At 39.3% G+C, this 19,681-nt stretch overlaps 2 protein-coding genes across 5 annotated transcripts; both read right to left on the reverse strand.

Annotated features, from left to right (window-relative positions):
• Nucleotides 1-2,294: 2,294 nt before the first annotated feature.
• erlin1 (ER lipid raft associated 1) lies at nucleotides 2,295-10,340 on the reverse strand. 2 transcript variants are annotated; one of them, XM_068568390.1, is made up of 12 exons: nucleotides 10,208-10,340; nucleotides 8,835-8,963; nucleotides 8,576-8,657; nucleotides 8,037-8,083; nucleotides 7,678-7,739; nucleotides 7,445-7,570; nucleotides 7,279-7,352; nucleotides 6,284-6,342; nucleotides 6,043-6,134; nucleotides 5,804-5,893; nucleotides 5,600-5,679; nucleotides 2,295-4,809 (listed from the first exon to the last, which is right to left on the reverse strand). In XM_068568390.1, the coding sequence occupies exons 2-12, from the start codon at nucleotides 8,945-8,947 to the stop codon at nucleotides 4,639-4,641; spliced, it is 996 nt and encodes a 331-aa protein (XP_068424491.1). In that variant the 5' UTR covers nucleotides 8,948-8,963; nucleotides 10,208-10,340; the 3' UTR covers nucleotides 2,295-4,638. The 2 variants fall into 2 exon arrangements, with proteins under 2 accessions (XP_068424491.1, XP_068424490.1); XM_068568389.1 differs by having other exon boundaries at nucleotides 8,835-8,966.
• An 880-nt stretch (nucleotides 10,341-11,220) lies between these two features.
• LOC137780101 (inhibitor of nuclear factor kappa-B kinase subunit alpha-like) lies at nucleotides 11,221-19,075 on the reverse strand. Of its 3 annotated transcripts, XM_068568444.1 has the most exons (22): nucleotides 18,818-19,075; nucleotides 18,162-18,307; nucleotides 17,973-18,067; nucleotides 17,742-17,859; nucleotides 17,585-17,654; nucleotides 17,395-17,483; nucleotides 17,196-17,285; nucleotides 16,968-17,092; nucleotides 16,434-16,541; nucleotides 16,154-16,289; nucleotides 15,801-16,001; nucleotides 15,311-15,413; nucleotides 14,845-14,968; nucleotides 14,608-14,759; nucleotides 14,455-14,516; nucleotides 14,259-14,368; nucleotides 14,070-14,119; nucleotides 13,681-13,789; nucleotides 13,391-13,538; nucleotides 13,211-13,260; nucleotides 11,834-11,933; nucleotides 11,221-11,584 (listed from the first exon to the last, which is right to left on the reverse strand). In XM_068568444.1, exons 2-22 carry the CDS (start codon nucleotides 18,264-18,266, stop codon nucleotides 11,525-11,527), a joined length of 2,205 nt encoding a protein of 734 aa, XP_068424545.1. In that variant the 5' UTR covers nucleotides 18,267-18,307; nucleotides 18,818-19,075; the 3' UTR covers nucleotides 11,221-11,524. The 3 variants fall into 3 exon arrangements, 2 of the variants coding, with proteins under 2 accessions (XP_068424545.1, XP_068424544.1); XM_068568443.1 differs by lacking the exon at nucleotides 11,221-11,584 and having other exon boundaries at nucleotides 11,633-11,933; XR_011077105.1 differs by lacking the exons at nucleotides 11,221-11,584; nucleotides 11,834-11,933 and having other exon boundaries at nucleotides 13,230-13,260; nucleotides 13,391-13,492.
• Between the last annotated feature and the right edge of the window lie 606 nt (nucleotides 19,076-19,681).

Below are 19,681 nucleotides of genomic sequence, written 5' to 3' on the forward strand. Positions count from 1 at the left end.
TTGTGATGAGTAAACTGACCTTTATCTGTTAAATTGATGCACTGCCCCTTTAAAGGTTGACTCACAATTCACAACAGGAGAATAAAACAAGAACAATGAACAAATAGGTAGATAAAGACACATATCATGCAACACAGAATTAGGTTTAGAGATAACATTTTTCAGCTGACTGGTATAATGACTGCATAATCCATCCTGAGGGTCACCACAGAAATGTAGGAGAAAAGTGCAGAGATATAGCAAAGCTAATGGTCTTTGTATGTGTGTATGTGTGTGTGTGTGTGTGTGTGTGTGTGTGTGTGTGTGTGTGTGTGTGTGTGTGTGTGTTATGCACCAACACACACACACACACATAGGGTAGGAATGTGAGAAAAATCTTCAGAACTGAGCAGCGACCAGTGATCGCGCTGACTGCAGCTGGTAAATCTTAGATTTACAGGCCTTGACTCAGAGATGAAGAACCACAACCTCATGCCTCTGTGGAGGGACAAATCCAAAGAGGAGTCATGGCTAGAAGGATCACGCAGGATCTGGAGATCAGGGACAAAAGGAAGGAAAAGTAAGTGCTGGCTCATCCAGGAAGCAGCAAATGTGACCTTGACACCACTTCCTGAGAGGGGAGGGTTTTAAACCCGCTGGCTTTGCACCCCTGACCTCAAATCAGATCACCCAATAAAATGAGCCCAGGCATCCACAGAATAAACTCTTCAGTGAAGTAAACAAGTTGAGGATGAATGAAGTTCCAGGAATAAAACATATCTGAAGTCAGACTAAAACTAAGCACCCTCCTTCAGAAAGCAACGACTGATGGTTTGGCTGTGACAGGATCTTTAAGGACTGAGAGGCCAGAAGAGGAACTTATTCATCATGACTGTGACTGCTTCCTGGAAATCCTTTGTTAACAGCTGACTGGCCGAGCTGAGTCCATGACTCGAGGTTTAGAGTCAGTCTCTTGGGATGACCATTTTACAGACTTGTCAGACATTATGTGTGTTAGAACAACAGGGATTGTGATCAATTCAATCCATCCATCCATTTTCCGCCGCTTATCTGGGGTTGGGTTGCTGTGACAGCAGGCCCAGTAGGCCAACCCAGGCTTCCCTCTCACCTGCAACATTTTCCAACTTATTCTGGGGACCTTGAGGCGTTACCAGGCCAGCCGGGAGATATAATCCCTCCAGCGTGTCCTGGGTCTTCCCCGGGGCCTCTTCCCAGTTAAACGTGTCTGAAAAACCTCTAATGGGAGACGTCCAGGAGGAATCTGAATTAGATGCCCGAACAACCTCAGCTGACTCATTTCGATACAAAGGAGTAGTGGCTCAACTCCAAGTTCCCTCCTGATGTCCGAGCTTTTTACCCTACCTCTAAGGCTGAGCCCGGCCACCCTAAAGAGGAAACGTTACAGAAAATGTTCACTGAATCATCCTTGTGTCGCCACAACCACCCGGCCATCTAAATAAGTGACTTACCAACACATGCACATTGTATGAATTCTGAACTCAAATATTTGGTGGAATAAATTACTGTGATTTTGTTAGGGAGCAAATACAATTTTGAGCTTGTGAAGCGTTGTTCAGATTTAATAAAAAACAGGCCCAAAATCCAAACTTTGTGTGCATGGATAGTTTGCGTCCAACAGAATGACAATTCTTTGCAATTTTCTTGTCTTAATCTGTGCACAGATATTAGCAATATGTTCCTCAGTCATTGTATGACCTCACACTTGATTACTTTTGTGAACAAGCTATACGTTTCTCATGCAGTCTTATAGCTCCACATTTTATTATTCTTTTTATTTTATTATTCATTTTATTTTTTCTTGACTGTTTTAATGTTTTCTTACCTGTTTTTAAATCTGCTTTTAATAGTTTTATGTGAAGCACTTTGAATCGCCTTGTTGCTGAAATGTGCTATACAAATAAACTTGCCTTGGCACAGTTCTCATCCTTTCCTCAGTGATGTATCCCCTGCTAAATATTTGTTCAGCCAAGTTCCCGCTTAACAACACAAAAGCATTTGGGTTGAAAAATAAATAACCATTTTGAATATTTTTGAATGGGTGTCGATTTTAAATATATATTTAAAAAAAAAACCACACACATACCCCCTGGAGTGCCTCCACGTACCCTCATTTGAGAACCACCACTCTCGTCAATTTGCATACTGCCCATCCAATTGACCTTTAATTGAGCCAATACTTATGCATAGTTCAAGTATTTGACATGGTGTTCGCCTGCCTCCTGCTGGCATCCAAGTGTAATGCACAACATCCACACAAAGCAGCACGGCCGGAGAAGAGAGGTACCAAAATAGGTTTTATTTTACATAAGAACATTGTCAAAACTTGAAAACATTTTTGCATATAAACCTTTTGGAACAAGGAGACAGTGTTTTAAATTTCACAGATTGTACAAAATATTGACCAAAAAAAAAAAAAAAAAAAAAGTAATTTTTACTCCTTGTTTGCATCTTTATTTAAACCCATCACCAAAGCAAATGCAGTATGCAGCCTTTAACTGCCATTCATAGGTCAAGTAAACATTACCACATCTTCCAAACACTAGTAGTTTCTACTGCTAGATGCGTCTTTCTCAGGTCAAGTCTGTGATGAGGCCGTACTGTTCAGTTTGTACATCCAAGTTCTCAAGAAGTCTCACAGTTAAGTTCAAATGATGCTTTTTAGTTTACAGGAATTACTGAATCTTTAAGTCTGGGCTAACCCATTATTATTTAAGGCTTGCATTCTGAAAAGTGGAAGTACTATATAATAGAGCTGAACAAAAGTCAAAAGCATCATAACATAATAAAAACTAGCACCAACTTGCATCACTTTCAAGCTCAAGCTTTGTCAACATTCATCTTTTAATAGAACAACGCTTGTTATTGTGCTGTATTGGAACTCATATCGTCACACACAACTGATCAGAGATTTAACAAACCCACTTGAGAGTCAGTCAACACGGTAATTAGGAACTGTGTGTTGCCATTGAAATCATCTTGTTTTGCAGAGACTGAAAACCTTTGCAGTCTATCAATTCTTGCATTTGAGAAAAATGTAAACATCGACCATAGAAAGGAGATTCCGTTAATGATTTGTATACTCCGACAAACTGACATGCTCAAAATACTCAATGTCTCAGATGCCCATGTCAAATATTTGCAGAAGAATTTCATTCTAGTGAAACAAAATCATCTTTCAATCAAAGTTACTTTCTTGCCAACAGATTTTCGACGTTTTATTAACGGCTCTATTTTTAATTTTTAGGGTGTAAGCTCTGTCCAACATTGAGCAGCTTTTTGTGAAAACAAATGAACTCAATTTCCTGAGAATTTACATTTCATCACATCTGAATAAGCTGTATCGTGGAGTTGGCAGACAATGGCAGGCACTACTAATCATCTGAATCAAGCCACTACACATTTTCACATGCATGCCCTGATAACCAAAGCCAGATGGAGTAAAGCAAGATGTACTGCATGACTTCCTCCTGTGGCACTGTCACACAATTGTTTTATTGTTACACTGCCATATTAACTCATAGAATCATTAACAAACTTAAATTAGCTTTTAGAAAAGATCTGACTGATTTTCTATTGGCAGCACTAGAACCCTTTTTTTCCCCCCTCACAGTAAATGCCACAGCAGGTCTTAGTGCGTCATCTCAAGTCTTCATGAGGTGCTCGTAGCTACAACTAACAACAGCAAATAACCGCCAAGCTAACAGAAAAAAAACTGCATTACCACCAATCTGACACCACTGTATATTTACTATATAAACTGCAACACACAATGAAATACCCCCAACTTCAAAGAATTGAATATCTGTAGGATTATATCCAACTTTATGCAAATGTAGGGACAATTTAACAAATCCAGGCCACTTGTTTCTAGTACGCTATCGTTTCAAAATAAAACTTTCACAGATCAGTTTTCATGATTTCAACCAACTGGAAAATGTAAATGACAAATACTCATAACTATTTTGAGTTCATCCACAAGCAGCATTTGATGAGATTCCTTTATGTAGAAGAGCCAACTAGTGATTTAGTGTAAGAGAAGATGGCACAGAGATGACATTCCCACAAAGCACGCTTACACAAACCAAATCACATTTAATATAATTAGTGTCACCTGTTTGTTTCCAGTTCAGCTAAACTGGAAATCCATTCTCAAAACTTGTTTTCATCACTTGTCTTGCATACAACAAACAAAATGAATGCAGATCCAACAGCAAAGTTAAACACTGCACTGATTGCAAGCACGTGGAAATTAGGACGACTACTTGCTGTCGCCTTCCCAGGCATAAGCATTTATTATGCTTTTGATTTTTAACTATGGCATCATTCTTATTCCTAAAACGTGTCTTCCCCAAAAAATGGAAGTTTAAAAAAAAAGAAGAAAAAAAAGAAAAAAGAAAGCTTTCCCTTTTAATCTCGCCTTCCTTAGCACTCACTTCCGCTTGCCTTTTAAATTCACACCCTTTCTTTGTCATTTAAATTTAAGACTGAAGTGCGTTATTCACGAAACTAGCTGCGAAGCTATCCCACCCATCGTCTTCAGTTTAAAGCTCCCCACCTTAGAGACAAGACAAGTCCTCATCAGGTTCTCCTGTCCTTTGCAGAGAAAGAGCTGTGGACTCATTGCCCTTCTGGTTGAGCATTGGGCGGATGAAGGGAGCGGACAGACTTAGGGGGGCTGTTGGTTCCCTCTACAAACATGGTAGGGATGTCCTGGCCAAAGTAGATTTTACTGTTAGCTGCTATTGCCTGGTACTTCATCAGCTCCATGTACTCTGGGGTTAACTTTGCCTGCAAAAATGTAGAAGACAGACAACAGTATGTCAGGATTTGATTTAGGCTGGGCCATTATCAGAGGTCATTATTACACTAGACTCCAAACCGTTTGCAGCTTTATCGGGGCTTCGCCGATAACAACAAACATGTTTGATATTGATTGATAACGTCAGTATTTTCAAGCAGGACCTTAATAGCCAATAAGAGAGACAAGCCGGAGCAACCGAGTGTTTCCAAGCAACACAATAATCTTAATATTATCTTATATAGTATCCACGTTAGTGTGTGCATGTTTGAGATTCTTGAGAAGAAAATCTGTGAAGGGTTTCCTTATGTGTATGATGCAACCCGATTTCAGAATTGGTTTGGATTTTAGGCCTTTTAATGTGACCTGACAATATACAGCAACATAAAAGTGAATGTAACATTGCTGCTAGCTTTTGATTGTGGAGGATTTGTGTCCAAAAAAGGATTGAATTCAGTGTGGAGGTGGTTGATAACATCAACATTTAGAGAAAGGAGAACAACAGCTACATACTCCGCTGTAACTACACCGACCAGGAGACTAAGCCATACAGGGCGTGATTAAGCTCAGGGGACTATAATTAATCAATCAGGACATTGTACTTCCCCTTTCTGTATCATATTATTGCAACATAATAACTATTATACCATAACAATGATTATAGTGTAGCTTCCACAAATATACCTCCCAATATTGTAACTTTCTCTTTAGGCCATTAGATTAGATGTTGTCTGTGTGTTAATGTATAAAATTATGTCAACAGCATTTTTTTTTTTTTACCTTGTTTGCGTTTGCAAACCTTTCAGCAGAGTAATACTCAGCATCAGCTTTAGCTTTCTCCCTCGCCAAGAAGGCAGAATCTGAAACAAAGAGACAGTGTTGAACGAGACAGACACATGACAGACCACTTTACCAGTCACCACCACAAACAGGAATACAAAAAAAAACATCTCAGAGAGGAGAACTGAAAACAGTGAGGCTTACCCTCTATTTGAGAGATTCTCTTCTCAGTCTCTTTCTCCATCACCTTCTGCTGAAAATGGATCTCTGCAACCTGGGCAACTTTCTGAGCCTCTATGGGACAAAAAAAATGTGAGCTTTCACAGATGTACACAAGCTAGAGGGAGATAATAGGGTTAGACATGAGTGACTAAACGAGGAACGACCGTGATGCAAACGACAACCTGGGAGGCTGATTTATGGTAAAACAACATCACATTTACCAATAACGGCTCTCTTTCTTTCAGTCTCGGCTTCCTTTTCCACCACCTTCTGAGTCTGAGCGGTTATTAACAGACGAGTCTTCTCTGCTTCCCTGCGTATACAACACACATACCCAAAAAGGTTCTCGCAAATATTTTACTTTCTGTATAGTCTCACTTGAATTAAGTGTTTGGGGTAAAAGGCAAACATTTTAAACATGCACTAAGATTGTGTAACCAAAGTAGAGATTTACAAACTCACATGAGTTCAAAGTTCCTCCGGATAGATTCAGGGATCTTTGGCTTGGTAACACGAACTGCCTTCGTCAGGATGTTCGAACAGTGCAGAGAAAAGAAGAGAGACAAATGAATTGTAAAATGTATTGTCAGATTGATGGAAAGGTCAGTGAGCTGTTATCAGGCTTGTTTGGGTTTTCAAGTTAGAATTGTTCTCCTGTGATGGTTGCATTAAAATGTGACATTTGGAAACAACAGTACCAGAGCGCTTGAGCATTTGCTCAAAGCTCAAGATGGATTTATAATTGGTGCAGGGGATTAACAGCAGTCCTGAGGACTGAGTATACCTATGCTTTAGGTCAGGGGAACACAACCTTGGGCATTGGTGCCACCATCGACACGTGGTAGCTCAGCCAATGGCACACTAGCAAAAAGTGTGCAACAGAATATTTTGGAAATGCTGAACTACCCTGTCATCCAAAATGTTTTGCTGATGAAAAATATTGGTGGAAGGTTGGTAAGTTCATTATTTCAGCTGAGTTGTGGATGTTTTCATAATGCGAGCAGCTGTCTTGAAGTTGCCATAGAAAAGGGAAGGCACTTTGAAAAAAACTTGGCCTTAAACTATCTGTGAAACAAACTTGTTCAGGAGAAAACCGGTTATTCTTTCTTCAACTTCCTTAATGATGTCATCACTCTGAACTATCTCCACCAGCATCAAACTTGCAAAAGAAAACACAAACCACTTGAGCTGACCACATTCCTTGTACATAACGCGACTGTGGCACAGTCTACAGGAAAACTACAGCTGATATGTGCTCAGGCTCTGTAGCAATGGCATAACCCAAGTATGCACAACTATAAATCCGGCTTACGTCTTTAACATTTGCTGCAACATGTCTCTTTTATTCGCAACCAGTATATTGAAACCTTGAGCCAGCCAGAATCTTGCAGTCACTGTGACTTGAATTCGAGTCTATTACTGTGTCCCTCAAGTTATGATTGTATGCATTTAAATACCTGTATTGTAAGTCCAGGTGCCATAACATTTAGATCTTTCTGCAAAGCAATCTTCATGTTTTCATCTATGATGTCTGCAAGAAAAAAACAAACATTGTTTTTTACATATATTATCTATTATCTTTTCCAAGGAAATGTGTTACCACAGCAGCAAAAGTGTACTCACCAAATAACTCTATGTAGACCTCCTGTAGTGTATGTACACTGCAGAACTGATTGAGTTCATGGTGAATCTTGTTGAATATGAGAGTTTTGTCATAATCAGCTGTGTAGTTCCTCACAATTTCCACCACTGCAAATAAAATAACAAAAGCAACTGTTATTGTAATGCCAAGCAGCAGGGAGAATAAAGAAGTCAAATGACAAAGTTTTGCAATAAACTAATGGCACATGTTGTACCTGCTAAAGGGACCAGCATGTTAACCACTTCAATTCTGTCAAAATAGATCATCACACCACCACTGTAAAGAAAAAGGTAAGAAAAATGTTAATCTTCATGTTAATACATAATGAGTGTGTTTGGGTGTTTTATTCATTCAATCATTACAATATAGTAAAGGCACAATTTGACATGCAAAAACAGAAAGACTGAAAAGGTATAGGTAGAAGCATAATGCTTATACATTCCTATCCTAAATTATGATCAATTAAATCCGATAATTAATTAGATATAAAAATGTATAAATAAATATATCTATATATACATATTCATGAATTGATCAAATTCTTAACAGCTACATCACTAAGTTCAGTCTTACCTTGTTCCACAAGGCACATTCTTGATCTCATCAGTTTGAAGAGTGGTCTAAAACAAAACAAAAAAATCACATGATTTGATAAAAAGATTTTTCTTCAACAACATAGGTATTTAACACATGACAAAGTTTTGTTAATAATCATTTTTTCTTGTTGTGCTGTTGACAGCTGTTGAGGATCCAAATAAATGAAAAAGTAAACACTACAACCTGAATATGACTTTAATCATATGTTTGCAAAAATTAAAAAAAAAAAAAGATCTCAGTGGCATAAGCTATAAAACAATGTTATTATAATGGTACTTAAATATAATACATTTGTCTATTTCAAAAGATTACATTATATGCATATTTAGTAGCACAATACATATATAATAAAGCCACCAAGGCATGGTTGAATGGCAACCGTTTGCATGCTGCAGCTGATATATTTATAGAAGATCGCATTTGGGTTTTTATGCATCAGCACATTCTGGTTGACTCTTATGTTGCACACGCTTCTGCTAACAGGCCAAGTTTACAGGGCTGAAACTTATGCTTACCTGCACTGATCTGTATGTGGTAATGAAAGGCATCATAATGTGATATCCAGGACCGTTGGGAGAAGTCAGCAATGCCCCACCCCTAAAACAAATACAAACAAATGATTTGGTCTGACTTCTTAACATTAGATTATCTACTGACCATAGAGTGTGGACAAAAGAAAATCTAAATCCAGACTCAATGTATATGTATCATCAAATAACATTACATCCATATTCTTAGTATATACGTGTTATTTTGTTATTTTTGTTCTGATACCTGTAGTACACCGCAAGGTGTCCTTCTTCTATCTTGTGAATGGAGGAGTGCAACATGATGGCCATCACGCCTGCTATTGCTCCAAATACTGCTCCTATGTGCGGCATAGTCATCCTTGCTCGTACTTACCTACTGGCATAGAAAGAAGCATAAACACACTGACATGTTTTAAGTTTGTTTATACAACAATATGTACTCAGTGGACCTTAAGCCCTGAGGTCTGACTTTCACTGTAACCGTCAGCAGCAGTAGACACAGTCAGTTACCAGTGTGTAGACGTAGCTAAAAACTAAAGCAGCCTCACAGAATAGTCCTGTGACAAATCCTACATTCATAAAGGTTTGAATGTTGGGCATGTTATGCTCAAAACGTTATGGTCTTAGGCACCGTAGATTGTGAAGCTGCAGAATAGTATTACATTATACTGGAAGGTAAATGCTCCCGGGTGGTTTTCAGCAGGCTCCTGCTAAGGGTGGGTTGAGTGCAGAAGACATATTTCCTGTATGCATGTAAAAGTATGTAATACGACAAACAAACTAAGTTTAAATCAAATATTTAGTGTATCGGCAAATGGAGAAGACAAACTATTGTCCATTTTCACTGACCTTTGTTTGACAAAGTTTGCAATTGCTTATATTAAATTGAACACTCTAGTATTACGAAACTTAACGGCATCTGAGTCAGCAAAGCAAGATTAGGAAAATGCTCTGGAAGTGTTTCTTGGTCATTTAGTTTGTTGTTAACTATAAAAGTTACCACATACACAAGTTAGACGGCGTGTTGTTATTATTTGTCAGTTACCGTCACTGTCAGGGGCACCCAGGGGTCCTGACTGTAACACAGGGGCACCCAGTTGACAGTACGCTCGTTCATTTATACATTTAGCATTAGGACCTTCTGCAACAAGTCTATGATTAATGCGTTTGAGACAGGAAGTGTTCACCTTGTAGTGATGAATGAAACTGTTATCGTAGTATGATACCAGAGCATGGTAGTTAACAGTAGCTGCCTCCATTAGAAACAACCCTTCATGAGGCAGATAGTTGACGCAAACATACACGACGAGCTAGCGTTAGCTCGTAGGATCAGACTACTCGTAAGGAAACTAGCCAGCAGCTCCTCGGTCAACTCATGGAGCAACATGTTTGTACCACAGATACAGTCTCCTGCACCAAAACCACCTTACCTGAATCTGAATTAAAATATTTAATTTATTATAGAGGCTGAAACGTGCTTCGATTTGTAACGCTAACTAGCTAACTGGGTCAGATAGCTCGCTGGCGCTCATCGTCATCGGGTGGGTTTCGGAAGTCAGTTTATTATTTGAGCTAAACGTTACAGTCAATTTGAGGAAACCAAACGAGCTAACTCACCTGGCACAACGCTGGAATACAGTTATCAATATGTAGGAGTGAGAATAAATGTCTGGTTTATGATGAATAAAATGAGAACGGTTGGAATCGTTTCCCTTTCTGGTTTAATCATTCACGTGCCCGCCTCCCAGGTCACGCTTTATGAATACGTTGTGCTGCCTTCACGTGCGAGAGGAAATAAGAGTTCTTACGGCATTCGTTTTAGTCCAGCTATTTATTTAGAATAATTAGATCAAATAAGTTCTCTTTACATATTCAGATGGCAGATGTCCCGAGAGCCTCAATTCTGCCATAATATTAACATAGAGTGGACTTAAAATTAGTATTTTATATAACATTATATTATTTTAAAAAGTAGGATGTATTGAATGCTTTTGTTGTTAGATTATGTATTAACATTGTCGAGAGCATCTAATATAACAAGGTGGCCCATATGAATAGTTATCTATATATAATCTCCAGACGCCATTACGGACGGACGGACGGACGGACGGACAGACAGACAGACAGACAGACAGACAGACAGACAGACAGACAGACAGACAGACAGACAGACAGACAGACAGACAGACAGACAGACAGACAGACAGACAGACAGACAGACAGACAGACAGACAGACAGACAGACAGACAGACAGACAGACAGACAGACAGACAGACAGACAGACAGACAGACAGACAGACAGACAGACAGACCTTGCAATCTGATGAACTGTTAGGAATTAAAAACAATTGTAGTGTATTTGTGTTTCAGTGTCTGTATTCATTGCAAATACTATACTGTTTATGCCCTATAGTACATATACAATGTGAAATTATGTTACTCTTCTTGTCCTTGTTGTTTATATTTCACAAGCTCCCAAAAGAATTTTGAACCCAGGGTTCCATAAACATGCAGTTTCCTGTATGTGTGCAGGCAGTTGTCTGGTCCACTGTGTGAATGTAAATAACCACATTCTTTCTACCGCTTAACACGTGCAGAGGCGAGACTGAACACAATATGTGCCATACATTTATACCATTTATTCACATTCCATCATGCATAGTTTTTCAGCAGCAATGTTTTACACCAATCAATACACGTAAAATAAATAAGTCTTGGTTACAGCTAAAACTCAATAATATACATTTAAGTTAAAAATAATAATAGCTTACCATATCATGCTGTTGCACACATTGTTTTAGAGCATTACATGTATGTAAAAAGACACAGTATGGAATCACAAAGCTTTCAGATAGTGTAACTCTGATAAGGCACTTGTTGACAAAATACATCTCTAACTCTCAACACTTTGACACACAGTCTTTGGTCAGTTTCTACAGCTTCTGGTGTTGGGCTTGCACTGCTTTGTACTGAGTCCAGCTCCAGTCCAGATCCTGGTGAGAGAACAAACACGGAAAATACTGTACGACCAAACACAACCATCTGTAATCTATTGGACATTCTGGTGCCATTCTCCAATCTCACAACATAAACCTTGACATTAAATAGGTGAACCTGCATGATCTAGGAAATATTTAATTCAAATGTATTTTATGAAGTAGTTAACAAAATAGTTAACAAGGAGTTAATTTAAAGAAGTGTTTACAGGCACTCACACACTGCCTCACTCCTGTATACCATACCATGACACTGTGCTCCATCTCCTGGGTGGCGTCTTGCAGCAGAGATGTTAATTGACCCATATAACGCTGATTCTCATCCAATAACTGATTAACAGTTTCACTAAAAAAGACAAAAGAGTGTTTTTTTCTCAGTGATTACCACCTCTGACCCAAGAAATGTCAGAATCTTAAAAACAAAAAAACATTCATGTTCAAATACACATACTACCAGTATGCCACAAAAATTATGTCCCGTTACATAGTATGTCAAATGCAGTGTGCCAAAAATACCAAGATGTCCCTCTGCATCTAGTCGTCTTTTTCAGCTTGTAAGCCAGCATGCTTTCCTCGGTATTTGACCCAAAGTTCAAGTTTCACTGTTAAACAAAGTTGTACGTCCCAAATGAATGCATTCTGCATGCAACATTATGTACTTTGTAATGGCAGCTGAAATATGTACTTTAATAAAAATAAATAAAAAAGTATGCGTGTTGGAATGTAGTGTTTATCTTTCAGGAAAAAGCTTCATGTTACATTTTGCTACAATTTTCCAACACACAAAAATAACACATATCACACAGTTGTTGAAACTGACACTCAAGAGAACTGAATTTCAGCTTAAGTCTGAACAGCTCAAAAACATTTTTGCTTTACACCCAATTTGCAATTAAACATGGCATCTTTTGCAACACACTGCTCACCGTTTACTACTTAAGATTCTTTCCAGTTTTTCATCAGTTTTATTTTAATAGAGAGTACACAACTGTAATGTGTACTGTATGTGTTAACAGGCTTGCTGTACTGATTTGCTGTGAAGCAAAATACCCCCGTGTTGTTTCAAAATGGCCCCGCAATGGTCTGGCGACTTGTTCAGGGTGGATCCTGCCTTCCCCCAATGTCAGCTGGGATGTATAAGCAGTTAAAGATAATGATTGGTTGGTTGCACACAATCCTTTAACATAAATAAAGTGTGTGCACAAGTTTGATTTTGAAAAGTGTTTATATAGTTGTTATTGCAGTGCTCAACTTTGTGTTTTTGCTAATTGTGTTAAATGTTTTGACAAACTGAGCCATGTGTACAAGAATGTGTCTTAGTCATTGCAAACAACTTTATTTTCCTCAAGTCATTTGAATTAAGGGGAATCAAAGTCCCTTTTCTTCTTCAAGCTACTAGACTTTAAGGTGCATGGTGACATCTTGTGGCAGCTTTGTGATTAGAACCAAACCCAGCAGCTGGTTTTAAAAGATCATTATTAACCTTGTACTGCACAGTGTAGATTTAAATCATCTTCTAAAATGTAGCTAGTGATGCTACATACTGTTTTTGTGTGACTAGTCCCTTAACAGTGTTTTTCAGATACAACTGTGATGTATACTTGTGATTTGTATGGATCTTACCTGTCAGTTGGTTGTTGCATTATTGACTGTGATGGAGTATTGTTCTGGGCCTAAACACACAACGTATTAGCTACAGTTTGATTTGACATACATTTAATACTGTATTGCAGAGCTTCACACACCACAAACATCACTGAGAGCTGAGAATAAGTTCTGTAGTGCCATTCGTTATATACTCACACAGGCAATCTTGAGGAGGTACCAGAACTCTTTCTGTCTCTTCATTTGCATCTGCATCACTGCAGCCTCTGCAGTTTTTATGTTCTCTACCGCCCTCTCCAACTTAGGGAACAAATCAACGATGCGTTGCTTACACACGAGAATTGTACTACAGGAAAAAAAAAAAAAAAGATGAGGAAAACTACAAAAGACACACAGGGAACTGTTAAACAATGTCTCAGTTGAACTGAACTTTGCATGGCTGTATGTGTGTGTGTGTGGTTGTCTGTTTAGACTACTGGATACCTTACCTCAGGTGAGTGTACAAGTCTTTCAGCACTCTGTCCTGGTTCTGAACTGTTTGGAGTATCATCTTCACCATGTCCGAGCTGTCACTGTAGCCATGTGGAGGGTCAGGACCTGTACGAACACACTTCTATGATCATCTATGTTCTATCGTCTGACAGAGGCATGTAAACAAATACTACATGCCATCTAGCTATTCACAACAACCAAGCTGAGGAATGAATTTAACAATCGTGACCCTCATGACACATTTATTTAGCCAATTTAATTATTTGTTATACAGCTGAATTGTATAGAATAATCAGATTCCACTGTAATTGGCTAGCGACAACACAAAGCAGGAGCTTCTACAACTGTTGTCTATTATTTTAAATGTGTATTGATTTCTACTTACTTTTGCATTTAGCTTTCAGTTGCTTGTAGAGTTCAATAGCCTTTTCCCCACTGAAAAAAAGGTAAAGAGGGAGTTATATATATTTATTTTCAAACGATACATTCAGTCAGATGTCCATGTGTACATTGGATAGTTGTTTTCTCTCTATAATCATTCCTGCTGTTCAAACTGGCAGACAGAGATACTCACAGCTGTTCCATTACATCTCCCTGTCTCCTCGCAAATGGACTCCTCTGCAATTCCACAATCTCTGAATGCAGAGCCACAATCTCTTCATCCAGATACCCCATATCTGCAACCTACAGCAGATAACACCCTTAGAATGCAGTGCTTTTAAATAACTGCAAATAAGTTTACAACTGATAATATGTAACAACTGTCCTACTTTTGAGAACCCCTCAGCCTTCTCTTCATTTTCCTGCCAGGTCTTCAACATCTTTTCCGAAGCTTCAGAAAAAAACAACCACAGATAGTTCACTACATCTCTATCAAATGACTTTCAATTATGTATCGCAGCAGGAGATTAACATCCACTCACAGATGCCAATGTTTCTCTGCTTGGTGTACTGCTCAAGGTCATTCTGGATGCTGGTCTTAAAAAAAGCCAGCTTGGCTCGTAGCTGCTGCGACTGGGAGAACAGCAGGTTCTTGTACCGTGTTAAGTTGGTGTTGTAGCGCAGCAGGCTCAGCCTACACGTACACAAACACAAGGTAGGTAGATGTTTCATTATGTGGGTGTATGCATGTGTGTGTGTGTTTATGTTTGGGCACTTACATGGCAGCTCTCTGTCCCTGGTACAGATGAATGTAGTCCTCTTTCAGTCCGCAGATGTAGCTGACTGCTTCGCCCCACACCTTTCTCAGTGCAGACAGTGGGAGCTGCGTCTTAGTTTCCCTGACTGAGACAACACACAGATCAGACAACAAATTCAAAGAAGTTGCAATAACTTTCGCAGTGTTTGAATCTTGAACTCAGACTAAAAACTCATTGTAATTGGAGAAGAAGGTGTAAGATTTAAGGATTTAAAATCCAACACAGTTTATTCATATCAACTTAACAAGTAGACTGTCATCATGTAATAATTTTACTTGCTAAAAATTTACAAATTTCTAGTCTCATCGTTTTCGTTGTCATCGTGGTTAAAGGACAAACTGCTCTACCCACACAGCCACGCAAAGAAGTGAGAAGGGTAACTTTTATAACATATTTTTACAGCTCGGTATGCAGTTTTATATCTCACCTATGAAGTTGACACTGTCTGGCAGAGGTCTGGCAGTCAGCGGTCCAGAGTACTTCGTCAGGGTCTTATCGAACAGGAAGACTATGGAGCTGTCCCAGCCTCGCTGAAAGCAGAGAATGAAAATCACTGTAATCACTAAGGTGTGTTAGTGGAGGTTTGCTATCTGGTCCAGTCTGGTATACATGCTGAGGTTTAGACTCACTAAAACATTTTCTTCCAGAAAAATCCGAAAGGGTGGAAGCAAGCAACCGCTATGACTCATTCATACAGTCTGCTCACATATTGTCAAATAATGTTTCACATTTTACATTACCTTACGGATTTTTAACTAAATGTTACAATAACTGTACTGTTGAATTATGTAGAGAAAACAACTGAAAAAACTAATTCCAATTACCAGTGTAATGCAGACAACATTTCTCACATGTGCTTCTCTTGTGGATGGGCCTGTATGACATTTAATATTTGTATTCATGTGTGTGTCACATACCAATCCATCCGGCAGACAGTGCGCGGGTGGTCTGCGTGGGTCAAGGGAGATTCCCGTCTCCAGCAGCAGCTCTTGACTCAGCGGGGAGATGTGTGTCTGAGTGTGTGTCTCCAGACGGAGCTGGAGGGAGTGCAAGCTCTCCTCAGCACCCAAAACCAAAGAGTGCAGCTGGGCTGACGTCATGTCCAGCACATGAATCACCTGCGGAATAAAAAACACAAAGCCTGGTCGTTTGCTATGTGGGTTGTCCTCCTCCTCCTGTCCTGTATCTGGATATATTAAACCATAAATGCAATCAATTAAATCTGGTTTTAAGTGAGGCTTAATAAAAAGGCAAGGTTCATATCATTAACCTTCAAACTTAGAATATTCTGCAGAGCTGTGTAACAGTGTGGCTTGTTTGTGTCAGAATCCAGCCCTCCACCACGCGTTGCAGCGTCCCACAGTAACAACATCTGCAGAAGGGACTCGACTGGTTCCAACAGCGGCCTGCACACACACACACACGCACGCACACACACACACACACACACGCACGCACACGCACGCACGCACACGCACGCACACACAACACAGGTTAGGTGCATGAGGTAAATACAGGACGCTTGACGGAAGGTCTGAAAAAGCCTTTACCTGCTGAGATTGTTTGGATAAGGGAGATGTGTGGAGAATCGGACTTCTCCATTCATGTCCTCTAATGCCATGATGTCTTTGGGACCTTTGTTCTTGACTTTACTCGTCCTACAAAAAGAGGCAAACGCGCAAAAAGAGGGAACTGAAAATGAAGCCGACAGATTAAAAACTAGACCAATAAAATGTTCAATAAAAAAATCTTAAAATACATTTTTTTGCAGATTAATATGATTGTTGTGATCACAATCACATCAATTGCAAGTATATTTCATACAAAATTTGTGTACCTTGTATATTGCTGGTTTACAGAGTCCACACTGCTCAATATCAAATCAACCTAGTTCAGTATATTTATATATGGTAACACTCAAGCTGTGATTCATAATTACTGCAACAGTCATCAAATTATTTAGCATTATAAGATCTTCTAATTATATATGTAGTTGAAAAGGACATTTTAAATGTGTTTTAATGTCATGTGTGTGATGTGTTTTAAAGACAGGCAATAAATGCACTGCTGCCATCTTGACTCACCATTGTACCGGCTGCATGTGGTGTAAAAAGGGGCGAAAACCACAAGTGCATTCAAAGATCACGGTCCCAAAGCTCCAGTAGTCCACAGTTACAGTGTAGGGTTTACTCTCAAACAGCTCTGGAGCCTGACACACAGAGATAGATTTAGATAACAGGGCTTGATTGATGACATCTATTGATAAAAAAAACCTTACATGCAGATCAATGCATTACTGATACAACACTTACCAGATATTGGAGAGTTCCAACAAAGGATGTACAGAGACTGCCCTGATCAAGGTCTTTTGCATAACCCAGATCTATTATTTTATGGACAAGCTGAAGGAAAACACAATTTCATAATGAGAGCAAGGCACAGAAAACCATTTAATATATTAAATTAAAGATTACACAGACTACATGCATGCCAAAAAGGGAATTAATTCACCTTCCCACCAATCTCCTGCAGAACTATGTTCTCTGGCTTTAGGTCTCTGTGAATTATCTTATTTTCATGGAGGTACTGGATACCAGAGCCTGTGTTTGTAAAGCAAAATCAATCCACATACATTTATGCAACAACATGGGATAACAATGACTTTTGTAAAAAAAAAAAAAAAAGCAGAGGGAAACATTACCAATGTCACTGAGCAGCGAGAGGACTTCACTCTCCTTTAGACCACAACAATTTTCTGGTTTATTCAAAACCTGAAAAATTATGTACAGAGGTTAACAGTACAATGTTTGATAAGAAAACAAATTGTATGGGGTCTTAATAAAATACCCACTTGGTACCTTGCGTAGGTCTCCTCCTGAGCAGTACTCCATGGCTAACAGGGGTAAGTCATTTAAAGCAATGGAGCTCAAGTCCTCGGGAATTTCTCTGGCCTGAACAACATTTACATGATTCAGCCTATAACAGAGAGAGAAGAACAAACATTCAGCGCTGGTTTGAAAAGAAGAAAATGTACAGTGAAGTTTGTTCATAGGCTGCTTTTTGAACACAAGTGGAGGCTTTCCACTCACTTCTTCATGATCTGAATCTCTCTGCCCCAACGGTCTTTGTTCTTGGAGTTCAGCTCCAGGCGACAAAGTTTCACCGCAATCTTCTCTCCCAACTCCTGCTCCAAACACAGACCGTGAATAAGACCAAGCCAAAAAGACGGTCCTGGGGTTTATGTTCTCCTTAGTATGCATACAGATGGCAGAACTTACAAGGTGCTGGTACAAGTAGACGTGCCCAAAGCCTCCCGTCCCGAGTCTCTCCTTCATCTCCCAGGAGCCACACAGCTGGCTCTGTTTGAGTGCAGTCCGCTCCATCGTGTGAGGGTCCTGCCGCCGCTGGGCAACGGAGACCTCAGCTGAAAATGAGGAAAAATACAAAATCTGTCACTGTCCAGAAACATTATGCACAATAATAGTCAGTGTTAAGGCAAGGTGGTAGCTCTTCATCACAACTTCTGTTCTTAAAGCCATTTCATTTATGCATTTACACATCTTTCTTTATGCGTCTGCAGGGGAAAGTGTTACTTTAATTGTTCTTTAGGACCTATTATTATGTACTAAAATATGTTTCGACATTAGAAAATATCATACATGTTCGTAAACCATTTCCCACTCTACTTAACATGTTGGCCACGTATTGCACCATTGCTAATCTTATATAATACAGCTGCTTTTAGTGTTGCTGTGTTTGTACAGAGAGCTGAAGGGAAACAACGTCACATCAGCGTTAGCTGTCCTGAACACTGTGTTGTTATTGGGGAGCCAATGTCACAATGTTTGACTCAGATAAGTTAGATACCTCAAAGACAGATGAACAAATAGTAAACTGAAGACCACATCTCACACTACAAACGTCATACACTCACCAGGAGGCCAGAGGCGACAGATGACTGTTAGCTCACAGTGGGTTGTAGAACATTGTTGCTCCAAAGTTAGCTAACCGTGTAGTTCACGGCTCGGTTTGTTGGTATGTGTTGAAGCAAAGGTGGTCGTCGAGCCGGCGAAATTATACCTTCACCCTTTACAGTCCATCAAACACGGCTTTAAAGTTAAAGTTTGTCGTGTGTTCTGTTGTAGTTTTGAGTGGAAAGCTGCGAGATATCTGCGCAAAGTGAAAGTGTAGACTGACAGGCAAGCGTTGTTTCTGCGCATGCGCGTCTGGTTTAAGAGCAGCGGGCAGGACGCACATGAGGTTTACGTTACTGCCTTGGTCTGGGGTTTCCATCACATCCACACCCAGACTGGCGACCAACGAGGAAGCTTGTGCATTTCAACTAAACAGGGGGGTTAAGTGAGCCAATACTCAATCTACTAATATACTAGTACTTTTATTTTTTACCTTAAAAGCCACCTTGTCTATCGTAAGTAGCTAAGAATTAATATTTCCAAAATGATGACAAGGTCTTAATCTGTCCACTAGATGGTGCCATATCCACAGTTTTAGCCATGAGCTGAAGGTCATAGTAAAACTTAGTTATTTTATTTAAACAAATGCACACATTATGATCAAGACCTCATTTCTAACGAGATACCTTGCACACACAAAGAAACACATCGGCTGTAGTACAAGCATACATAAACACACAAATTCATAGCAAACACAACTCTTATTCACAATAGATACATTTTGGCTGTTTTCCCCAAATGGATCTTCTGTTTGCTAGTCAAGTGTTCCACTTTTGTTGTTTGTTTGTTGTTCTTTATTAATCTGTTCTCTCGTCAGATTACCA

The sequence above is a fragment of the Clinocottus analis genome, unplaced genomic scaffold (assembly GCF_023055335.1).
Source record: "Clinocottus analis isolate CAN_PGR_092001 unplaced genomic scaffold, fCliAna1.0.p SCAF_8, whole genome shotgun sequence".
NCBI classification, from domain to species: Eukaryota; Metazoa; Chordata; class Actinopteri; order Perciformes; family Cottidae; genus Clinocottus; species Clinocottus analis.

Excerpts from the sequence above, each read along its gene's own strand:
- LOC137780101 (XM_068568443.1), bottom strand. The coding sequence starts at position 18,266 with ATGGAGCGGACTGCACTCAAACAGAGCCAGCTGTGTGGCTCCTGGGAG. Across the intron at positions 16,290-16,433 it reads TATCCAAACAATCTCAGCAG|GCCGCTGTTGGAACCAGTCG; the intron begins GTAAAGGCTTTT and ends GTGTGTGTGCAG. Across the intron at positions 16,002-16,153 it reads AGAATATTCTAAGTTTGAAG|GTGATTCATGTGCTGGACAT; the intron begins GTTAATGATATG and ends TTTATTCCGCAG.
- erlin1 (XM_068568390.1), bottom strand. The coding sequence starts at position 8,947 with ATGACTATGCCGCACATAGGAGCAGTATTTGGAGCAATAGCAGGCGTG. Across the intron at positions 7,353-7,444 it reads GGTCTACATAGAGTTATTTG|ACATCATAGATGAAAACATG; the intron begins GTGAGTACACTT and ends TTTTTCTTGCAG. Across the intron at positions 5,894-6,042 it reads AAGAAAGAGAGCCGTTATTG|AGGCTCAGAAAGTTGCCCAG; the intron begins GTAAATGTGATG and ends TTTGTCCCATAG.